General features: G+C 39.8%; 1 protein-coding gene across 1 annotated transcript in view; it reads left to right on the top strand.

The window, feature by feature from the left end:
* Positions 1-18,179, top strand: part of LOC124535279 (adenomatous polyposis coli protein-like) — a 75,875-nt gene extending 57,696 nt beyond the window's left edge. The window contains exons 5-17 of the mRNA XM_047111440.1: positions 1,219-1,583; positions 2,718-4,121; positions 4,204-6,166; positions 6,575-6,767; positions 7,915-8,027; positions 9,314-9,435; positions 10,071-10,171; positions 10,485-10,534; positions 11,078-11,151; positions 11,684-11,755; positions 11,952-12,031; positions 12,136-12,230; positions 12,429-18,179. Of these exons, the coding sequence (XP_046967396.1) occupies positions 1,293-1,583; positions 2,718-4,121; positions 4,204-6,166; positions 6,575-6,767; positions 7,915-8,027; positions 9,314-9,435; positions 10,071-10,171; positions 10,485-10,534; positions 11,078-11,151; positions 11,684-11,755; positions 11,952-12,031; positions 12,136-12,230; positions 12,429-16,699 (8,829 nt within the window). The 5' untranslated portion in view covers positions 1,219-1,292 and the 3' untranslated portion in view covers positions 16,700-18,179. The remainder of the gene's footprint in view (positions 1-1,218; positions 1,584-2,717; positions 4,122-4,203; positions 6,167-6,574; positions 6,768-7,914; positions 8,028-9,313; positions 9,436-10,070; positions 10,172-10,484; positions 10,535-11,077; positions 11,152-11,683; positions 11,756-11,951; positions 12,032-12,135; positions 12,231-12,428) is intronic.
* Positions 18,180-19,096: the final 917 nt, after the last annotated feature.

The raw sequence follows: 19,096 nt of genomic DNA, 5'->3' as shown, positions 1-19,096 counted from the left end.
ATTATGTGGTTATCAAGGTTGGTTGGACATTGGAGTTATTAAAAATGGTTAAAATATTTAACGCCGCCATTGTCTATGGGCGGTGACCACTTACCATCATCTACCATAGGCCCATTTGTCCTATATTATAAAAAAAAAGACACGTTGGCCCAGTGGATAAATTTGCTGAATATTATACGACAGATGCTGGTTTTTCCCTCAGCGCAAAACTCTAAAACCTGCAAATCTTATCACCTACTGTCACACGACTGTACAAACAGTTTAGATGACATCATGCATTTGTAATGCGTGAAACTCATTCATAATATTTTGTCAACACCAATTTCGTCTTGTCAGATCTATTATAACAGACAAAGGACTTCTTGCAGAAATTCATCTTGAAAATATATGTGCTATCCAAAGCTGTGATAAATTGATTTCTATAGCTTCAGTGAGTTAGTCGTGTTGGACTAACACTAAAAACAGACATACAGTTCCTTTCTCTTTACAATATAAATATTAGACTAAATTAGCAAATAACCTAGACATCATAGAATTATCTTTCTTGAATGAAAGTAACCCACGCGTGATATAAATAGCGCTTGAAATAAACCTAGTTCAATTGGGGCGACTAAGTATCCAAACAAAGTTTCACTTACAAAATATGATAAATATCTGTGACCTATTTCTGAACGAGTATAAACTATAACGGTCAGATGTTTATTATTGTTACGCAGGCAGAGAGTAATGATCTCTTTACAATATTAGCTCTAAGGCCCGTTCAAATATTAGAGCAGTAGTGCTCTGGAGTATCTCAACTATTTTCGGATTTCATATTCAAATCAATACAATGCCATGCCAAATTGTTACTGCTAGTCCGCTTCGGTTCCAAATATTTAGATTTGAATATTTAAATGCTAAGTTGTTTTACAAGCTTGAATTGTTTCAATAATTAAAGCAGAAAGTAAACGATGATTAATTTAAACACGACCAATAAATTTACGAATGAACGAACAAAATGAACGAAATATCTTCTTCGACGTAAAAAAAGTGTCTGAGTAATTAGTATTCATCCCATGTGAGAGACGTTATCATTATTTTGATACGAAACTAATTTTACTTGCGTTAGATAACCGTGCCAAGTTTACTACGGCCGTACCCAATTCATCATTCATGTTATACCGGCATTCGACGCAACTGCTTCAAAATCATTCCTAACTTTTTTAAATAATCGAACAGGCAATTCAAAATGAAAAGTAGAATTAACGGAAACTTAATTTAAAATTCGAAGAACGTTAATTAATAGTGAAATAATGAATCGTGATTATTATAAAGTGATGTTTACCAACAAGAACTCGAACCGTTCTAACGTTGTGGAAAGTCACGACATATTAGACAACGACACTGAATTCAATGCAAACCAATTCAAATTGTACGACGATTTCACGACAGACCTTCGTTTCAACTTCAGTTCTCTGAGGAACTTTCATGACATTGTCAGGAATGAAGTTGTTAGACGAAGAGGTGATCCAAACGATTCCGGCGTGGACGTAGAAAATGGAAACCCATTGGATGACGCGACCACGTCTAATGATAGCGATTTGGTAAGTTTGTAGTTAGCGTCATGGTCATAATCGTGTAAACATTTACTAACATGTGAATCATTTCCGTTCGATGTCATAAATACCTAAAACCGTGTTTCCTTTTTACATAAATATTCATAATGTGTCTTATTTAATAATATCAAGGAAAGATTACGTTATATATTAAAGGGCAAAGCTAAATAAATATTTTGAATACCATTTAGGATTTATTGTCATTTACTTGCACATTGTATATGCGAATGCTAAGTAAAAAAACCTTATCAGAACCTGGATCCAATTAGTCAGTTTCCCGACGCCATTTGTCGGCGCCGAGCCATTGTGTTGGAAACGGAACATTAGCATGCCTCGTTTATTGTGCATTCGTCCGCCACTGTCCATTGTCTACTTACTAAAGCATATAAGTAATATTATTATCACCTCACGTTATATAGTAATATAATAATTTTCCTCATAGTTGCTAACCGCATTTGAAAAGCGTCGTTTTAATGTATTAAAAATTAGAAAATTGCGCCACATTAGGCTTCAATGCATTGCACTCTATACACGAGTTTTATTTTAATTATAAATTGCACATAAAGCAATGCTTGATAGCTAACACACTCTACTTTCTCCATTAAAGACGGCAACCTTAATGATTATATGGACATTACAGTTTTCTTGTCTCTTCAGCAATAAAGCATTAGTCATGATTACTTTAATTTACTCTTGAGTGCCAATATTAACCTGTTAAGCTTAAAAGCAAACCGCTTTCAATTTGTATTTTGTCTTTCTATGTGCTTTAAAGAGAATTATTCACTTTCTTATAAACACAACACCGAATAAAAGTGCAACATAATACGTATTGTATGAAAGTTGATGCCATTATATTATAAAATACGATGCCTCACGAGTGTTCCCTTCGATATTATGCGTAAATGCCAGATTATTTTATTTCGTAATACTCTTAAAATCATTAATTGTTTAATTACAAAAACGAAATATCAATCTTTGAATCATATACTTGTATGTGCTTGTGTGTCGACCTTGACCGGTTAACGGTTATTTATTATTTTGGCTGCATTTTTCTTAAGCCGGTTGTCTTATACAGACTTTAAAATTGCTTTTAATTTTACCGTCTTTGTATTATTGTTGCAGTTGGAGAACGAAGTTATGGTAGATCCTTGGAGCAGTATGGACTCTTCAAATTCACCATTAACTGACTCTGGGCCATCCGCCAGCGAAGACTGCACCCCATCAACTTCTAGCGAACCTCGGAGACCTCTAAATGCCTCTTCTCCAATTTCGTCGGATGCGCGCCGCTTACCGAACCCAAAAGATACCAAACCCAGATATTCCAAACACCTAGCTCCGAAACCGATCGACAAAGCGCGCAACCGCGATCTCACTCTTGACCTAGATAATCTTGATTCCGATTCTCTCTCACGCCGGCCGCATTTTCTCGATGATGATTATCACCTGCCGTCAAAATCTAACATTGAATGTCGAATTCCTAAACCACACTTTCTCGATCATTCGCCATCACCAGATGAATTTGATGAACGTAGTGATATTACCAACCCAAATTTCCTAGATGATGAGGGGGAGGGTGATGAGGCGCAAAAGAAAGCTGGTGCTCTTCCAAAAAGAACAACAAAACCTCAATCTTCCAACTATACATCACAAGAAGACCGACCGCACAGAACAAATTACAGAAGTACCTTGCATTATGGGTTGGAAAGCGCAGCCAGATCGAGCGAACGCGATAAAAGAGCCTCGCAATTATATAGAGGGACGTGGCCTGGAGAACGAGACGTTTGGACGGGTCATGATTCAGCAAGTGTACGAAGTTTCTCAAGTAATGGATCAGACGGGCCACGCTCTTCATCGAACTTAGAAAATAAAATGGAATGTGTATGCTCACTTATTTCCTTACTAAGCTTATCGCCTGAAAATAACGCCGATCTAAGTGGACCTCTGCTAGACATGAGTAGGTCTGTTGAAAGTTGTATTGCAATGAGACAAGCAGGCTGCATCCCATTATTGGTTCAATTAATTCACTCGAAAGTAGCCAGAGAAACTAGAGATCGCGCTGCAAAAGCTCTTCGAAATATAATTCACACGCAAACTGATGATAAAGCTGGTCGACGAGAAGCAAGAGTGTGGAGATTACTAGAACAAGTAAGAGAATATTGTTATGTACTAGAAGATTTGGTAGAAGCTAGAAAAGAAGGAAAAGAAGCCATAGAAGATGATGTTACTAAACATCCTAGCCAAAGTGTGGCTGCATTAATGAAATTATCTTTTGATGAAGAACATCGTCATGTAGTTTGTCAATTAGGAGGATTGCAAGCTCTAGCGGCATTGGTGAGTGGAGACCAAGCAGCACATGGAAGCAGAACTGATGACAATACCTGTTTGACAATGAGAAAATACGCTGGTATGACGTTAACTAACTTGACTTTTGGAGACGGCAACAACAAATCTTTACTATGCTCGTTCAAAGACTTCATGTTAGCGCTGGTCGAACAATTGGAGTCACCGAACGATGATATGCGACAGGTTAGTGTTTACAGTTTTTATGAAGTATATACTATATCTCGGATTCGTTTAATATATGTAAAAACATTTTATTACATTTCAGGTTACAGCAGCTGTACTCAGAAACCTTTCATGGAGAGCAGACACAAACAGCAAACAAGTTTTAAGAGAAGTAGGTGCTGTAAAAGGACTTACAAAAGCAGCTATGACATGTCAAAAAGAAGCAACCCTAAAATCCGTTCTCTCTGCCCTTTGGAATCTTACAGCTCATTGCTCTATGAACAAAGTTGCCCTATGCTCAGTCGATGGAGCTTTGGGATTTCTCGTAGATATGCTAAGCTATAACTCGCCTACAAAAACTTTGGCAATCGTGGAGAACGCTGGTGGCATAATGCGAAACGTGTCCAGTCACATCGCAGTGCGTGAAGATTACAGGCAAATTCTCCGTGAGAGAAATTGTTTAAGTGTCTTGCTCCAGCACCTCAAATCTCCAAGTCTAACAGTAGTAAGCAATTCGTGCGGTACTCTGTGGAATCTGTCAGCGAGGTGCCCTCAAGATCAGCAATTTCTGTGGGACCATGGAGCAGTACCAATGCTTCGAAGTTTAATACACTCAAAGCACAAAATGATCGCAATGGGATCGAGCGCGGCTCTCAAAAATTTATTGAACTCTAAACCCGGAAAGACACACATAATATCATTAGACACAACGGCGAGGAGTATGAATTTGCCTGCACTGCCGACTCTAGGTGCCAGAAAACAAAAGGCTCTCGAACAAGAATTAGACCAAAACTTGGCTGAAACTTGTGACAACATTGAGCCCGCTACTTCGCCTACCACTAGCAATAGAGAAGAGAAGAATCTTTTTACAGCCACTGAGAGGCAGATAGCAATGAACCTAGAAAGACATAGAATGACATCCAGTTCGCCACTTATGGGTTCTCTGACGTCACAAATATCGCTTAGTCATAGTGCACACTTGGCTAGTTATCTAAGCTGTAGCAACACTTTATTAAAAGGAGCGCTCGTATCGCGCTCCTCTGAAGGAAGTTCCAACAATGTTAACAGGTCAGAAAGTAAAGATTCCGTTACAAGCACACACTCTGATTCCGTTTTCGAAAGAGGCACACGCACGGGCAAAGTTCCCGTACCAACACCAAGAAGCAAGGACTTAATGAAAATGGACACTGGAGGTGATTCATTCAAAGGTAGCAAGCCCATAGCGAAAGATTCTAGCTACCTCCGATACACAGGACAACCACCGATTCCACCCCCTAGAAGCTCAACAGATATGAGAACAAATTACACAGAATCTGGTTACGACGTCGACCAAGATTCTTGCGACCAACCAATAGATTTTAGTAGAAAATACTCAGAAACTAAAACAGAGCCCGAGCCGGCCGAGAAGCCTAAATCTGAAAGCAAAAAGTACACCAAAAAAGAAAGTCCGAATACGTTTGGAGACTACCAAGAGACCGATTTGGATCAACCAACCGACTACTCTTTGCGATATGCGGAGCATCAGTCAGAGAACGGTTCGGACATATCCGAGCCTCCCGCTCCATCAGTCCACGAAGACACGATTAAACACTTTGCCACAGAAGGCACGCCTTACGAAACACCAATTATATTTTCGACAGCGACGTCAATGTCAGACCTCCGTATAATTGGCAAAGATGGAAAGCCTAAGACATCGAGTGTGAAAGAACACCCAGAAGCGATGACCCACTCGGACGAAAAGGACACCTGTTCCATTGAGGATCCCCCGCGACACGACAACGATATTGCTATTTCAACGCCACCGACCGCATCCGTGTCCGAACCGGTCGTTGAGAAGCGAGGCGTCTTTGATACGAAGTTCAGTTCGGGAATGATCAGTCCCGAGAAACCAGTAAACTACTGCGACGAAGGAACGCCGGGTTATTTCTCTAGAGTTAGTTCGCTGAGTAGCCTGGGGGAGCCAACCGAAGAAGACAGCTTGGCTAAGAAGAATGCCCAAGCATCCATAAACGTGGAACTAAGTCCTCAGGAGCAGAGTACCAGTAGTTCTGGAAAGGACAAAGAAGGTACTTATATCGCGTTATTATAAAGTAGGATTAGGTTTTTCCCCATGGTATGAGTTATGAGCCGAGATGGCCCAGTGGTTAGAACACGTGCATCTTAACCGATGATTGCGGGTTCAAACCCAGGCAAGCACCGCTGTTTCATGTGCTTAATTTGTCTTTATAATTCATCTCGTTCTTTGCGGTGAAGGAAAACATCGTGAGGAAACCTGCATTTGACAAATTTCATAGAAATTCTGCCGCATGTGTATTCCACCAACCGGCATTGGAACAGCGTAGTGGAATATGTTCCAAGCCCTCTCCTCAAAAAGGGAGAGGAGGCCTTTAGCCCAGCAGTGGGAAATTTACAGGCTGTTACTTTACTTTTTTTTTTTTTTTTGAGTTATGTAAAATATGACCTTGACGTTTTAGGATTGAAAGCGGTGACATTCGCAACGGATCCCGTGTCGATACCGCAGGACGCGTCGGGGGCGGCGTCGGTGCGGACGTCCTCCCCGCGCTTCATAGAGGACACGCCGCTGATGTTCTCGCGGTCCAGTTCGCTGGGCTCGCTGCCGGAGTGTTCGCAGCAAGACGACCAAGGCTCGGTGGTGTCGGAAGTTAGGTAAGTGTTCATTTACTTGTATAGTACGACACAACTCAGATGTCGCATCGGCAAAATTCGTAAAACCGATCACATCCGAATTGAGTACGCTAACCCAAATTATCAATATTTATTTCTCACGCGAATATGATCTTTGCACAAACGTAATAACTTGTAATATCATATGATCGAATATATTCGTCAATTTGACGCGTCGATGTACATGCACTTGCTTTTTCTGACGTGTGAATCTACAGCGACGAATAGCGTCGAATGGCGCGATAGGGAGCTATTTCTATTTGTTGTGTTAATCGGCACTAATCGATTTTATTTTCATTCCATTGCATTTTCCGATGCTACATCTAATTTGTGTCGTACTATACTTTATTTTTCGAATTATACTCACTATATATACGAACCCGAGGCCTCGAAATTGAGACAATATAAATTAGTTGTTATCTTAATTATGCTTAGGAAATGTACGTAACCATTAATCAATAGTTTAATATTAAACGAAATAGTGGTTAATGTATATACAAAAGAAAGTATAATTTAAGTTTTTAACTAAATTTAAAATTTTTTCCGTTGTAAGTAATTCCAAAAGTATTAGATTACATTTATATCTTGAGCCTAATCACTTAAGATGGTAAAGTGTTACAGTTTAAAGAAGATGCCCTTTCACATATTATTTGTACTGGTATCCCTAGAGTATTCACCCAAGGCTCTGCTATATAAGCGTCGCTCGCGTACTTTATCGTGACCTTTCGTGACTAAATTCTAAATACGATGACTCTCATTGCTTTTAAGAGACCTCGACATCATCTAGTGGGTTGGTTAGAATGAACCCTTGTAAGGTCACTAACCGGCTACCTCGCGTCGTTAAGAATAAGTCAAATTCTTAATTTGTCACACAGATTACTGAGAATCTGAGATAGTCTCTAGTGCTAACAGGGTTCGTAACTTTATAGAATGAATAAAAGTTTATATGTTTTTGGCACTAGTATAGGGTATTTTTACTCCGGCTCGAACAGTGAATAACTCAGTTTGAGTAATAGGCTCAAGGAACATAGCGTTTGCGCGCTATGGCTCGCGACTATATAGTGGTAACACACTCTCGAGTGGGTCTCCACCACAAATGTCGAGGAGTAAGGGGTGTGTGGTGTTACAGCCGGCTGACATCAGGCTGCATCTCGCCGAGCGAGATCCCGGACTCGCCCGGACACAGCGTGCCGCAGTCGCCGCGCGCGCCCTACGCACCCGCCGCGCTGTCGCCGCCCCCAGGTACACAGCCACACTTAGATTTATCTAAATGGCTAAAGACCACAAGTCCTATACACGCTTTGACACCCACTAAAACGAATACTTACGTTGCTTATGCATAAGTGTTAGATTTCCACAGACATTTTTAACATTGCCGTTACATAAATTTAAATCATTTCTAAAACATACATTGGTTAAAAAGGCATATTATTCAATACGAGATTGCACAGACGATAAAGAAGCGTGGATTTAATACTTGTTAACTTCTAGGCAGGATAAATTACATAATATATAATTGTAATTAATTAACATGGCTGTGTTATTAAATGTTAAAAAGAGTAACTACTGAGGTTCTCTCCGGTTCATTTCGGTGGAATCTACTCTCCGAAACGGTACCATGCTGGTAGCTGGCACTCAATATAATTGTTAAATGAAATTACAAAAGTGCTCGTAAAATCCTATTTGAACAAAGTATATTTTGATTTGATTTTAATTTTTCACGTTATTATTGTTTAAAAAAATACAAAAAAAATATAATTCGCTTTTACACGAATCGAATGCTTTTTTCAAACCAAATTAAACATATTTTAATTTTTTATATTTCTAAAAAAATATTTGGAACTCAATGGTGCATTCGATCAAAATATTGTACGTGATAATAAAACCACCGGAATGCCCACTTACACGATACCCTATTTCTAACAGCTAAGTCATTCAATTGGTGTTATACTAAGTAATCCAATTTATTTCTACTAGTCTCATATCGCATAAAGACGATCGTACACAGTTGCAATATATTTATACTTTATTCAAATTACAACGAATGTTAACAAATAATTACGTATTACTAAAAAAATATTTAAATATGGACATGAACTGTCTTCGTTCGTTTTTTTTTTTTTAATACTTATATTTATTAAAACTCAAACAGAATAGTATATACACATACTCATTGTCAAATTTTGTAATTATACCAATATTAGATTCATAAGAAAATATTGTCTTACTAACGCTATATCAGCTATTCCAGAAATAAAAAGTTTTATTATTATTATTCACCATCCTCCTGCCCTTATCCCAAATTTGTTTTGAGTCTGCTCAGCATGTCTTCTTCCATACTTCTCTGTGACGTCATCTCACAAGTAACATTCCTTCTAACCATATCGTCTTTCACACAATCCATCCATCGTTTCTTTCCTCTACCTGTACATCCGTTCACATCCATCCATTATATATAACCTTAATATTGAAGAGATGGAACTTTTCGCCAATTAGACCGATGTGTGATGGTATGTTGAATGTTCCAGTGGAACCCCGCAACATATCGGTGTTCGAGGAGCGCACGTCGCAGTTCGTGGTTGAGCACACGCCGGCGCAGTTCTCAGCCAATACCAGTCTCTCTAGCCTCACCATCAACGACGAACCCAAGGTAAAGTAACAGCCTGTAAATTCCCACTGCTGGGCTAAAGGCCTCCTCTCCCTTTGAGGAGAAGGTTTGCAACATATTCCACCACGCTGTTCCAATGCGGGTTGGTGGAATACACATGTGGCAGAATTTGTATGAAATTTGTCACATGCAGGTTTCCTCACGATGTTTTCCTTCACCGCTGAGCACGAGATGAATTATAAAGACAAATTAAGCACATGAATCAGCGGTGCTTGCCTGGGTTTGAACCCGCAATCATCGGTTAAGATGTATACGTTCTAACCACTGGGCCATCTCTGCTCAAGGTAAACATTGATAAACTAGCGATCCGCCCCGACTTCGGATGCAAAACTAATACTCAATATACTACAGATGTTTTTATTTACGACATTATATTAGAAACTTCTAAAATTATCAGTGTTTGTTAAATTTATTGTTCATGTATTATATACAAAAACCTTCCTCTCGAATCACTATCTATTAAAAAAACCGCATCAAAATCCTTTGCGTAATTTTAAAGATCTAAGCATACATATGGACAGACAGAGCAAAATCACTTTGTTTTATACTATGTAATGATAATGAAGATAATCTATATTTTAACAATGTTCATAATAGCGGTTTAATATACTTTCCAGCTGCCGCTGCTACTCGAAGACATAAATCAAGAATCGAACCCTGATCTCGACATATCCCCGCCCGAAAATGAACCGTTATGTTCTGAGATGCTCGATGACGGGTATGTATTATGATTCGTTTAGCCCTCCACAGTCATGCACTAATATTTGTGTTGTCAAATTTACTTTCAATTTATCATTCTTCTTTATTAAACCTATTTGCTCATTATATATAAAAAACCAGAACTAAATGTTGCATATTTCTACGTGCGTTATCAATTAAAATAAATAAAGAATTCATAGCAAGAATATAATAATATTCTACTCATTAATAATAAAATATCTTCTTTTTGTCACGCCTATCATAAAACTAGTTCCAAAAGAAATATACTTAATAAAAAAAGCAAGTTAATGAGTTACAATCGTTCTTTTCAGTTTACCAGTGGAAGAACCAGCTACGAACTCTAACGATGATATTAACCCAGGTGAGAAAACGAAAGGAAACTAAATAAAATTAAGGCATTTTTTTAATTTTATATCTTTTTTATGTTATAGGTTGCAGACGAGCATATAGGCCATCTGATGGTAAGTGGCCACCATCACCCATAGACAATGACGCTGTAAGAAATATTAACTATTCCTTACATCGTCAATGCGCCACCAACGTTGGGAACTAAGATGCTATATCCCTTGTGCCTGTAGTTATACTGGCTCACCCTTCAAGCCGGAACACAACAATACTGAGTACTATTATTTGGCGGAAGAATAACTGATGAGTGGGTGGTACCTACCCAGACGGGCTTGCATAAAGCCCTACCATCAAATAAACTTACTTTTGGAATTTGCTCAAAAAATTTAAGTTACAGATAACATATTGCTCTTCAAAATAATATTTTTGAAGAGAAAGATTATAAGTTTTGTGTGTGAACGTTTGTACTGTGTGTGTGAACGTTCGTACTGTGTGTGTGAACGTTCGTACTGTGTGTGTGAACGTTCGTACTGTGTGTGTAAACATGTGTGTGTCACAGGCGCGCATTCCACCGACAGCGACGCCAGCGACCGCGACTTGCTCAACGAGTGCATACAGAAAGGCATCGCACAGGTACGTACCCTTACCTACTGTACTGTAAACCCAGCCCTTAATATATTCGTTTCAAATACAATAACATACACAGTTCAAATATTCATATGATGTTTTTGAGGTACAGCCGGGGTAAGATAAAGTTCTTCACCTTAAGATATTTTCGTTTGCTCAGTATGGCTATAATCTGCTTTAGCGATCGAGAATGACAAATTGTGTCGCAATGATTTGATGTTTAGATTCAAAATGTTCTAAGAGTTAGACTTGATAAAGGAATTAATTTGAAAACTGACGAAGGTTTTCTTACTCTGACTGTACAAGCTAGCTAAGTCAGTCAATAACAACGCCCAAATACATAATACATAAGTTATTACCCATATGAGTGTGAGCGAGAGAGCTGTATAAAAATATATATATAGAAGCATTGGCCCATTGTAAGGAACTACTGACATTCCTATTTACCCTACGTTTCTTATTTTTTTACCTCTTAACATTTCTACATATGAATATGATATTTACACGTAAATATTTTAGTCCAAAATTATATTTACAGGTCGTAAAGAACAAAGGACCGCCATCTGACGTTTCTTCCGTCAATCACTACCCGCTTAGGGATGACGTTTATGTAAGTATTCAACCCGTTTCTACCCTAAGTATCCTAAGTATTACTGTTTGCCGGTAGGACACAACATATCGCCTTGCAAAAAGCCTTGTAAAGTTCCTTAGTGTATTTTTTTTATTCTATGACTTGAAACTGCAACTTAAAAAAACTTGTTTTAGTTTGTTTTTAATGGCACTTGAATAAAACCTTATGTTTTCAGCGTTCATTGCCGCCATACTTGCGATCATCCACGGAGACTATCATGATGTCGCACGATTTCGGAAGGAATGTCCGCGATTGGTAAGATAAATACAATGAAATATCTCAATTTGTTCACGTTTTTCATCAAACAAAAAGTATTACATATAACAAATGTACATAAAATATAAATGATATTTCAGCAGCCCGCGTCAAAGTCCACCCCCTTTGCCTCCAAAAGTACGTCACCCAGAAGCTCCACCCAGACCACCTCCCCTTGAAGACCATCAACTCATTGAAGGTAACGATTTTTTATTTTGTTTTTATTCAGAAGACTAAGATTTTTTTTAATATTGTCTGCTTATAGAGACGACACGTACAAAACTGTCAATTTTTTGTGTCAATAAAATTCTAGGCAAGGGACTTCGTATTCAAATAATTAAAACATCATCAGGCATAGATATAAGATAATTCATGTTATGAAATAATTGCTTTCCAGGTATTACAGGACGAAGACATGAAAGTCGTCAGCTCGAGAAAACGCAACGGGACAAGCCGAGACTGCCGGTCACGCAAACCCTGGCGCGAAACGATTCGCTCAGCTCTCTCAGCCTAGACTCCTTCGGTTCCACAGACCGAGAAATATTCGAGGAGACGGTTAAAGCGGGCCTCTCCAGCGTCAACCCGCGGGCCAAGTTCGCTCTGGACAGCGACAAAGGTAAGGCACACTCCGTCGAAAGGAAACCGGAGTCCGCTAAGCACAGCCGAAATCACAAATCACTGGACAGAAGCGATAAGATATCACATCGAGGACCGAAAGTACGAGATGCCGAATTTGAAAAGAACCTTGCGTCTGGCGCCTATCACATCAAATCTTCAAACAAGGTAAAGAAGTTGGAACAGGATTTCGCTAACTTGAACGTAACCAGGTCACCGTACTCGTACCACGGGGAGACGTCCGGCGCTCACCACTCGAGGTTCAGGGGCCACTCGCGGTTCTACGACGACGGGCCCCCGAGCCTGCCCGCCAGGATCGACGACCCGAGGCGACTAGACAGAAGCAACTCCCTCAGTTCCCTGAGCAACGACTCCTTCGGGTCGACCGACAAGGAGGTGTTCGAGCGCTCCGTGCGGATGGGCATGTCGAAGCCGCAACCCAAGAAGCGGGACGACGGCAAGCTGAGGGTGCGAAGCGACGACCGACTGGAAGTGAGAGAGTCGCACAGGCGTCGCCGCAAGGACACGAAGCAGCACCAGGGCGCCCTGGACAAGATGGTCGGCGACGAGTACTCCAAGGAGCGCGCCATTCTGGAGGAGGTGATCGCGCGCGGGGCGGGCGAGCTGCGGGGCGGGGAGGGCTCGCAGCCAAAAAACGTCCCGGCGCCGTCTGCGGTACTCGCGGCCGCAGGCGCGCGCGCCGCCACCGCGCGAGGCAGCACTGGCTCTGAGCACGACTCGGCGCTCGACACGTCGCCCGACACCACGCCGCTCGCCCTCCACCGCTCCAACGAGCCCACCCTCGACCTCTCCAACGAGCTGCCCACCGTCGACTCGGGCAACACCACGCTGGACTCGGACTGCAACGACATGGAGCGCTCCAACGAGTGCCTGGCGCCCGAGTCCGGCAACACCACGGTGGAGTCGGAGCGCGACGAGCTCAACCGCTCCAACGAGTCCTACGCCGACGTACTGGACGGCTCGTGGAGCGACGAGGACGACCGGCCGAAGTACGACGCCGCCACCCTGACGAGGAAGAGCAAGCATAAGCTGGAGTGGACCGACATCAAGTGCACCGACGGTCAAGTTAATTTGGACGACGTGTCGAAGAAGAGCAACGACACGTGGAACGAAAACACGTGTCCCGATGACGTCACTTTTCCCACTATAAGCGGCTCTGTCCATATGGTGTCGTCTATGAGAAGCGAAATCGTAGACGCCAATATGGCTTTGCCGGACTTATTGGAAAAAAGTGAAATGCCAATTTTATTCTCGAGACCAGACTTAACGGATAAGCTCGACGGAAACATAGGAGACAGCGACGAGGGCAAATTAGATGATAGAATTTTACTAGAAAATATTCCTGAACCAAGTTTTACTTCCTTAGTGGATGACGGGGAGCCGAAATTTGATTCAATCATATCTTCCGCAATCGAGCAGGAAGCAGCGCGCTTGGCTGCTCAATTGAAAATCTCCCAATACGTCATGGAAAATAGTATGACTTCTTTAACATCGATAGATTTAGATAACGTTAAACCACCTTCTAATTTAGGCAGCTTACTGTCGCTCAGCGCTTCAGGCCATTTTGACGACTCATCCGCTCAAACATCGAAAAAATGTCAAAGAAGTCGTAAAAAGTCATTACCAGTTGCGTTAATGGTTAAAAGGGCGCTCAGCAATTCCATCCATCAAGGAAGTTCCGAACATCTGGACAGTATACCACTCAGTTTCTTAGACAACGTAAAACCTCCGTCGGAAATGGAAAATCTTGATATGGATGGCAGCATGATATCTGTATCGAGTATTGCATCTGAAGTAGCGGAAATAAGAGATAGTAAAACACCAATAATATTTGATTTTAAACAGCCAATACAAGATTTTCCTCTCTGCACTACGTTCACTCATGTCTTCCATGATCTTGACAAAGTCAATCCTCCATCTCTATTTGATGAAATGGCAGAATCGACGTTAGAAGTAGAACCGACAACGGCCCACGAGGTTTACGATGATTGCGTTTCCAATACTCTGAATGTAATAACTGACCTACCTTCTGGTTCTGAAAATTGTACACCTTTACCGTCGGACATCAGTAGCGTTGAATCAACTCCAAAAAGACAACGTGACACTAAACACTTAACTCCGAAAGAAAAACGTAACGCGGCCAAATATCGCTATCAGACATACACTATTACTGACACCGTATCAGAAAGCGATGTCGTTTTAAAAGTAGAATCGGAAGAATTTGTCACTTGGACAAAATCTGAAAGTGACAGATCTGATGATTACGTTACAGCGACATCCGAACCTAAATCGAAACGACGGGTTAGCGCAAAGCAGAGACGACAAGAGGATCGAGCGAGATATCAAACGCAAACGGTCGACATTCATAACATTTTATCGTCTTCTCAAGAAGCATCACAATCTAAGGACCAACCTAACCCGCACATCGAAAGTTTAAAACAGCGGTTAGCTGCAAAGAAAACATTGAAACAAAGACGTTTAGAAGACGCCGAAAGATTTAGAACCAGAACGTTGAGTGAGGATATCCCTCCGTCGCCGACTTTCGTCACTAAAGATGCAAATTTCGAGAATGTCGAAACTACCACTGGCTACGATAGCTTGTCGTCTAATGAATTAAACCATCAGCAGTTACTCGATGATAGACAAAACGACGATGTCTTCCGAGACGCAGATAGCGGTCACAACGAAGATGATTTCGAATTAAATTCGACACAACTACAAACATACACACAAAGCTTTAGAAACTATTTACCCGTTATCGAAAGCCCTGCGTCAGTAGATATGTGTGTAGTCAATAACTTGAAAAACATTGAGATGACGGCGTCGTATAGACGTACATTACAAAATGATAAAAATCCAAATCCGTGTAGCAGTGATTTCGCTAGCTACGAAGGTGACAGTAATTCAGAAGATAAGGTGCATTCAGAATCGGACTCCGAAACGCCTTCTTCGAGGCCTAAGCCAAAAATACTTAAACCTGAAAGAAGAGACGAGAGTTTAGACTCCAACGACTCTGGTGACAAAGAGCATGAAGCACCAAAAGCAATAAGAGGCAGAAAAAAGGCACTGTATGTATCACCGTACAGACGAAACGTACCGAGTCCAAAGAAAACTGCGACGCCACCTGTTAAAACATCTCCTAAGGTTACTACCACAGCAAAGGTTGCTGCAAGCTCTGCCAAAGCGCAAACCAGTGCCAAAACGCCTAGCAGGGTATCTACTGCATCTAAAACAGCTACAACTTCTCCTAAAAAAGCTGTACCAAACAAATCACCATCTAAAGTAGTTCAAAAGCCCATTAGTATTCCACCGGTTCCCGCTAAACCTATTCCTTTGGTAAGACAGGGCACATTCACTAAAGAAGAAAGTTCTGTGCCGGCTAAAGATCTTCCAGTTCCTGATAAAAAAGCGACTGGATCGCGCGCAGGAACGGCCGCTTCCCCCACGAAACAGCCAGCTAATACATCCCCATCACGGCTACCTCAATTCAACCGCTCCCGGCCTTCAATGAGCAAAACGACTAAGCAGTCGAAGCAAAGTACCCCCGCAAAGCGTAATTCGGAACCAGCAATGAAGAATTCACCTTCCAATCACAGTTTACAAAGTAACGACAGTGGAAGAACGATTGTGCTAGCTCGCGGTTCCAGACAGGGGAGCACATCTAGCGTTAATTCGGTTACGTCGTCGAAAACGAAAGAAGTGGAAAGCAAAATAGCTAATCTTTGGAAGAAAGTCGAACAAACAAAGAAATTACCAGCAAAGAATGATAAAAGAGTGTGGATAGAGAGCGACAAGACTGAAACACCCAAGCTGATAAGGAGTTCAACCTTCGAGGGCCAACCGAAGCAGAGTCAGGTCTCCACGGCGACTAAACAGAAGTCGGCGATCGGGATAAGAGTGTCGCAGATTCCAAGCCTGAGACCCAAGTCGACACCGACTAAGACTGCGAGCCAAAGTAGTGTCGGCAAGAAACCGACGGCTCCGAGAACGTTCTTACGCAAGGGCGGGGGCCAAGTCGCATCGTGCTCGTGAACGGAACGCTGAATTATATTTGTAACCGTCCCAAAATTGTGTTTGGGTTACTTTCAATTCGTGCAATTTGTAATATTAGGCAAGCAACGTTTGCTTGTTAACGTTGGAATACTATGCAACTTTATAAATTAGCAATAATACGCTCGCCATTGATTAAACAGCAATAATCAACAGAGAATATAAGAACGTCTTAGGAATAATTCATTTTAATCGAATAAGGATGATTTGTAATTCAATTATATGGTTTGTGAATGTGTTTGGACAAATCTTGCACTTCCAGATATTCGCACTAATGATGTGCACGGTTTTTGTCCGAGTATTTATTTTGTTTATGGAATATTTGCTTTCGTTGTAAGACGATTTTTTTTGTTCTATTTTACTTTTTACTTTGTATATCGGTTGCATTTATTTACCGTGGGGACGAAAATATTTAATAAAAAAATAAATCAAAATGTAGTTGTAAGTATCACACGATGATTAAACGTCACAATTTTATATACGAACTGGCATATTCATTATTATAATATATTCAGATGAAATACCGTTTAAGAAGCAAATTTCGCTCCGTTTTCTCAGCAACAAAGAATATCTACCATAGAATTTATGGGATGAAAACATGAGCTTTTCTACTGTACTATTTCTTATGGTATTTTATCATTGTAAATATTCCTATATGACCTGTTTAAGGTTACCAAACGCATATTTGTATATTTTTCATAATATTATAGTTATAAAGGATCACATCGCTTCGGAGTAAAAATGATGGCATAGTGTGTTATGTCGTAACTTTTTACGTCTAGTCAGTTTTAATGTTAGATAAGCAAAGTAGTGAATTCGGCTTGCGATATTTAGTATGGAAAGCTTCGCATTGAGCGTAAATTTTTTGCTCCGAATAATAAACTGGCTTCTCAAATTTTTTACATAATTATAGGCTTTCTAAGCGTTATTTGCGTAAGACATAATTATTTTCTAAAAAATCTTCTTAATAATAGAATATATTAAATTCCATTTCGTAATCATTTTTCCTTATTGAATAAACATGTCAATTGAACAATGTACATCAGACTGATATTATATATATTGTCTCGCTTATATTTTTGGATCATCTTTGTCTAAAGTATTGCCAAGAATTTAGTTAATAAATATTTGGAAGTTAAATTATTATCAATTGAACATGGAAAGGACGATCGAGTCCGTTTCTGCTAACCAACGCGCCGGCAGTACGTTTGAGCACTGATAGGGGATTTATTTAATCTTATAGTTCTAATAATACAACTCCATAGAAAATACCATTAGCTTCGATAAAACTGTTTATTCCATTGATTTAGCGTCAAGTTATCCTAGTGTTAAAACGTAAATAGATAAATATTTGGTTGTATTAACCCCTTAGTAGTAGTTCTGACAAGCCAGTTTTAGCTAAATGATTATATGATTAGTTTTAAGGTGCGTAATTCGATGGTAATAAATGGAACTTACCGCATTCGATGTTTTATTTCTAAATCCCATTTTTGAAGCTAAATTATTACAAATTGATGACAAACAAATAGTGATTATGGAAGGGTAATTAATAGACTTCTTGAAATTTATCACTATTAAGAAGTATATTTACTGTGAACTATATAATTGATCTAAAAAGCTGTAATGAATATTATACAACGATTATGATATACATAAAACTTATACTAGAAAGTGCAGCGCGTTTTTCAAAGCGCCTTTTTATATTACATGTATTATAAATAAAAATAGCTTTACTTATCGACTCGCAATTCGCAAATTGGTAAGTTTGCAATCATGGCAACATTTTAAGCGGGCTTTACTTAGCTCACTAAGACAAACTCTAGCTTCTGGTGTTAGTACCTACGATCATTATCAAACCTAAGCTAGTATTTGCCATTAGCGCATAAACAGTTTAGGGTAACAGAAAAAAAACAATAGTACATTGAAAATAGTATTTAATTTTTGAATATTTAATTAAACATCTGTTTCTTATTTACATACAGACTAAAAATACTGATATACTGAAATTTTGTACACGATCGTCGAAACTTTTTAGTGACTTATTTACATAAATATGCCGCTATACATCGGGTACTCCGTTAAAAAGCACTATTAAAAATAAAATTTAAGCCGTTCACTGCTGGCCAACTAATTTGTTTCACCTTAGCCACATTACAATTACTTGTACATATATACATCACTACACTTGTCAATGTATCGATTATTTGCTTCTAATTACTAATTATATATTTTTTCATGTTTATAATTCTTCAAAATACCTAAGACTAAGTTGTCGTTAGAAGTCGTACAAAATATTAATAAAACAACTGTATCCACATTATTTAAATTAAATTACAAGAAAAAATAAATAACTACTATTTTAGTACAAGTAGCATCTGA

Source organism: Vanessa cardui, chromosome 14 (genome assembly GCF_905220365.1).
Source record: "Vanessa cardui chromosome 14, ilVanCard2.1, whole genome shotgun sequence".
Lineage (NCBI taxonomy): Eukaryota > Metazoa > Arthropoda > Insecta > Lepidoptera > Nymphalidae > Vanessa > Vanessa cardui.
This window is presented reverse-complemented; position numbering and strand designations above follow the sequence as displayed.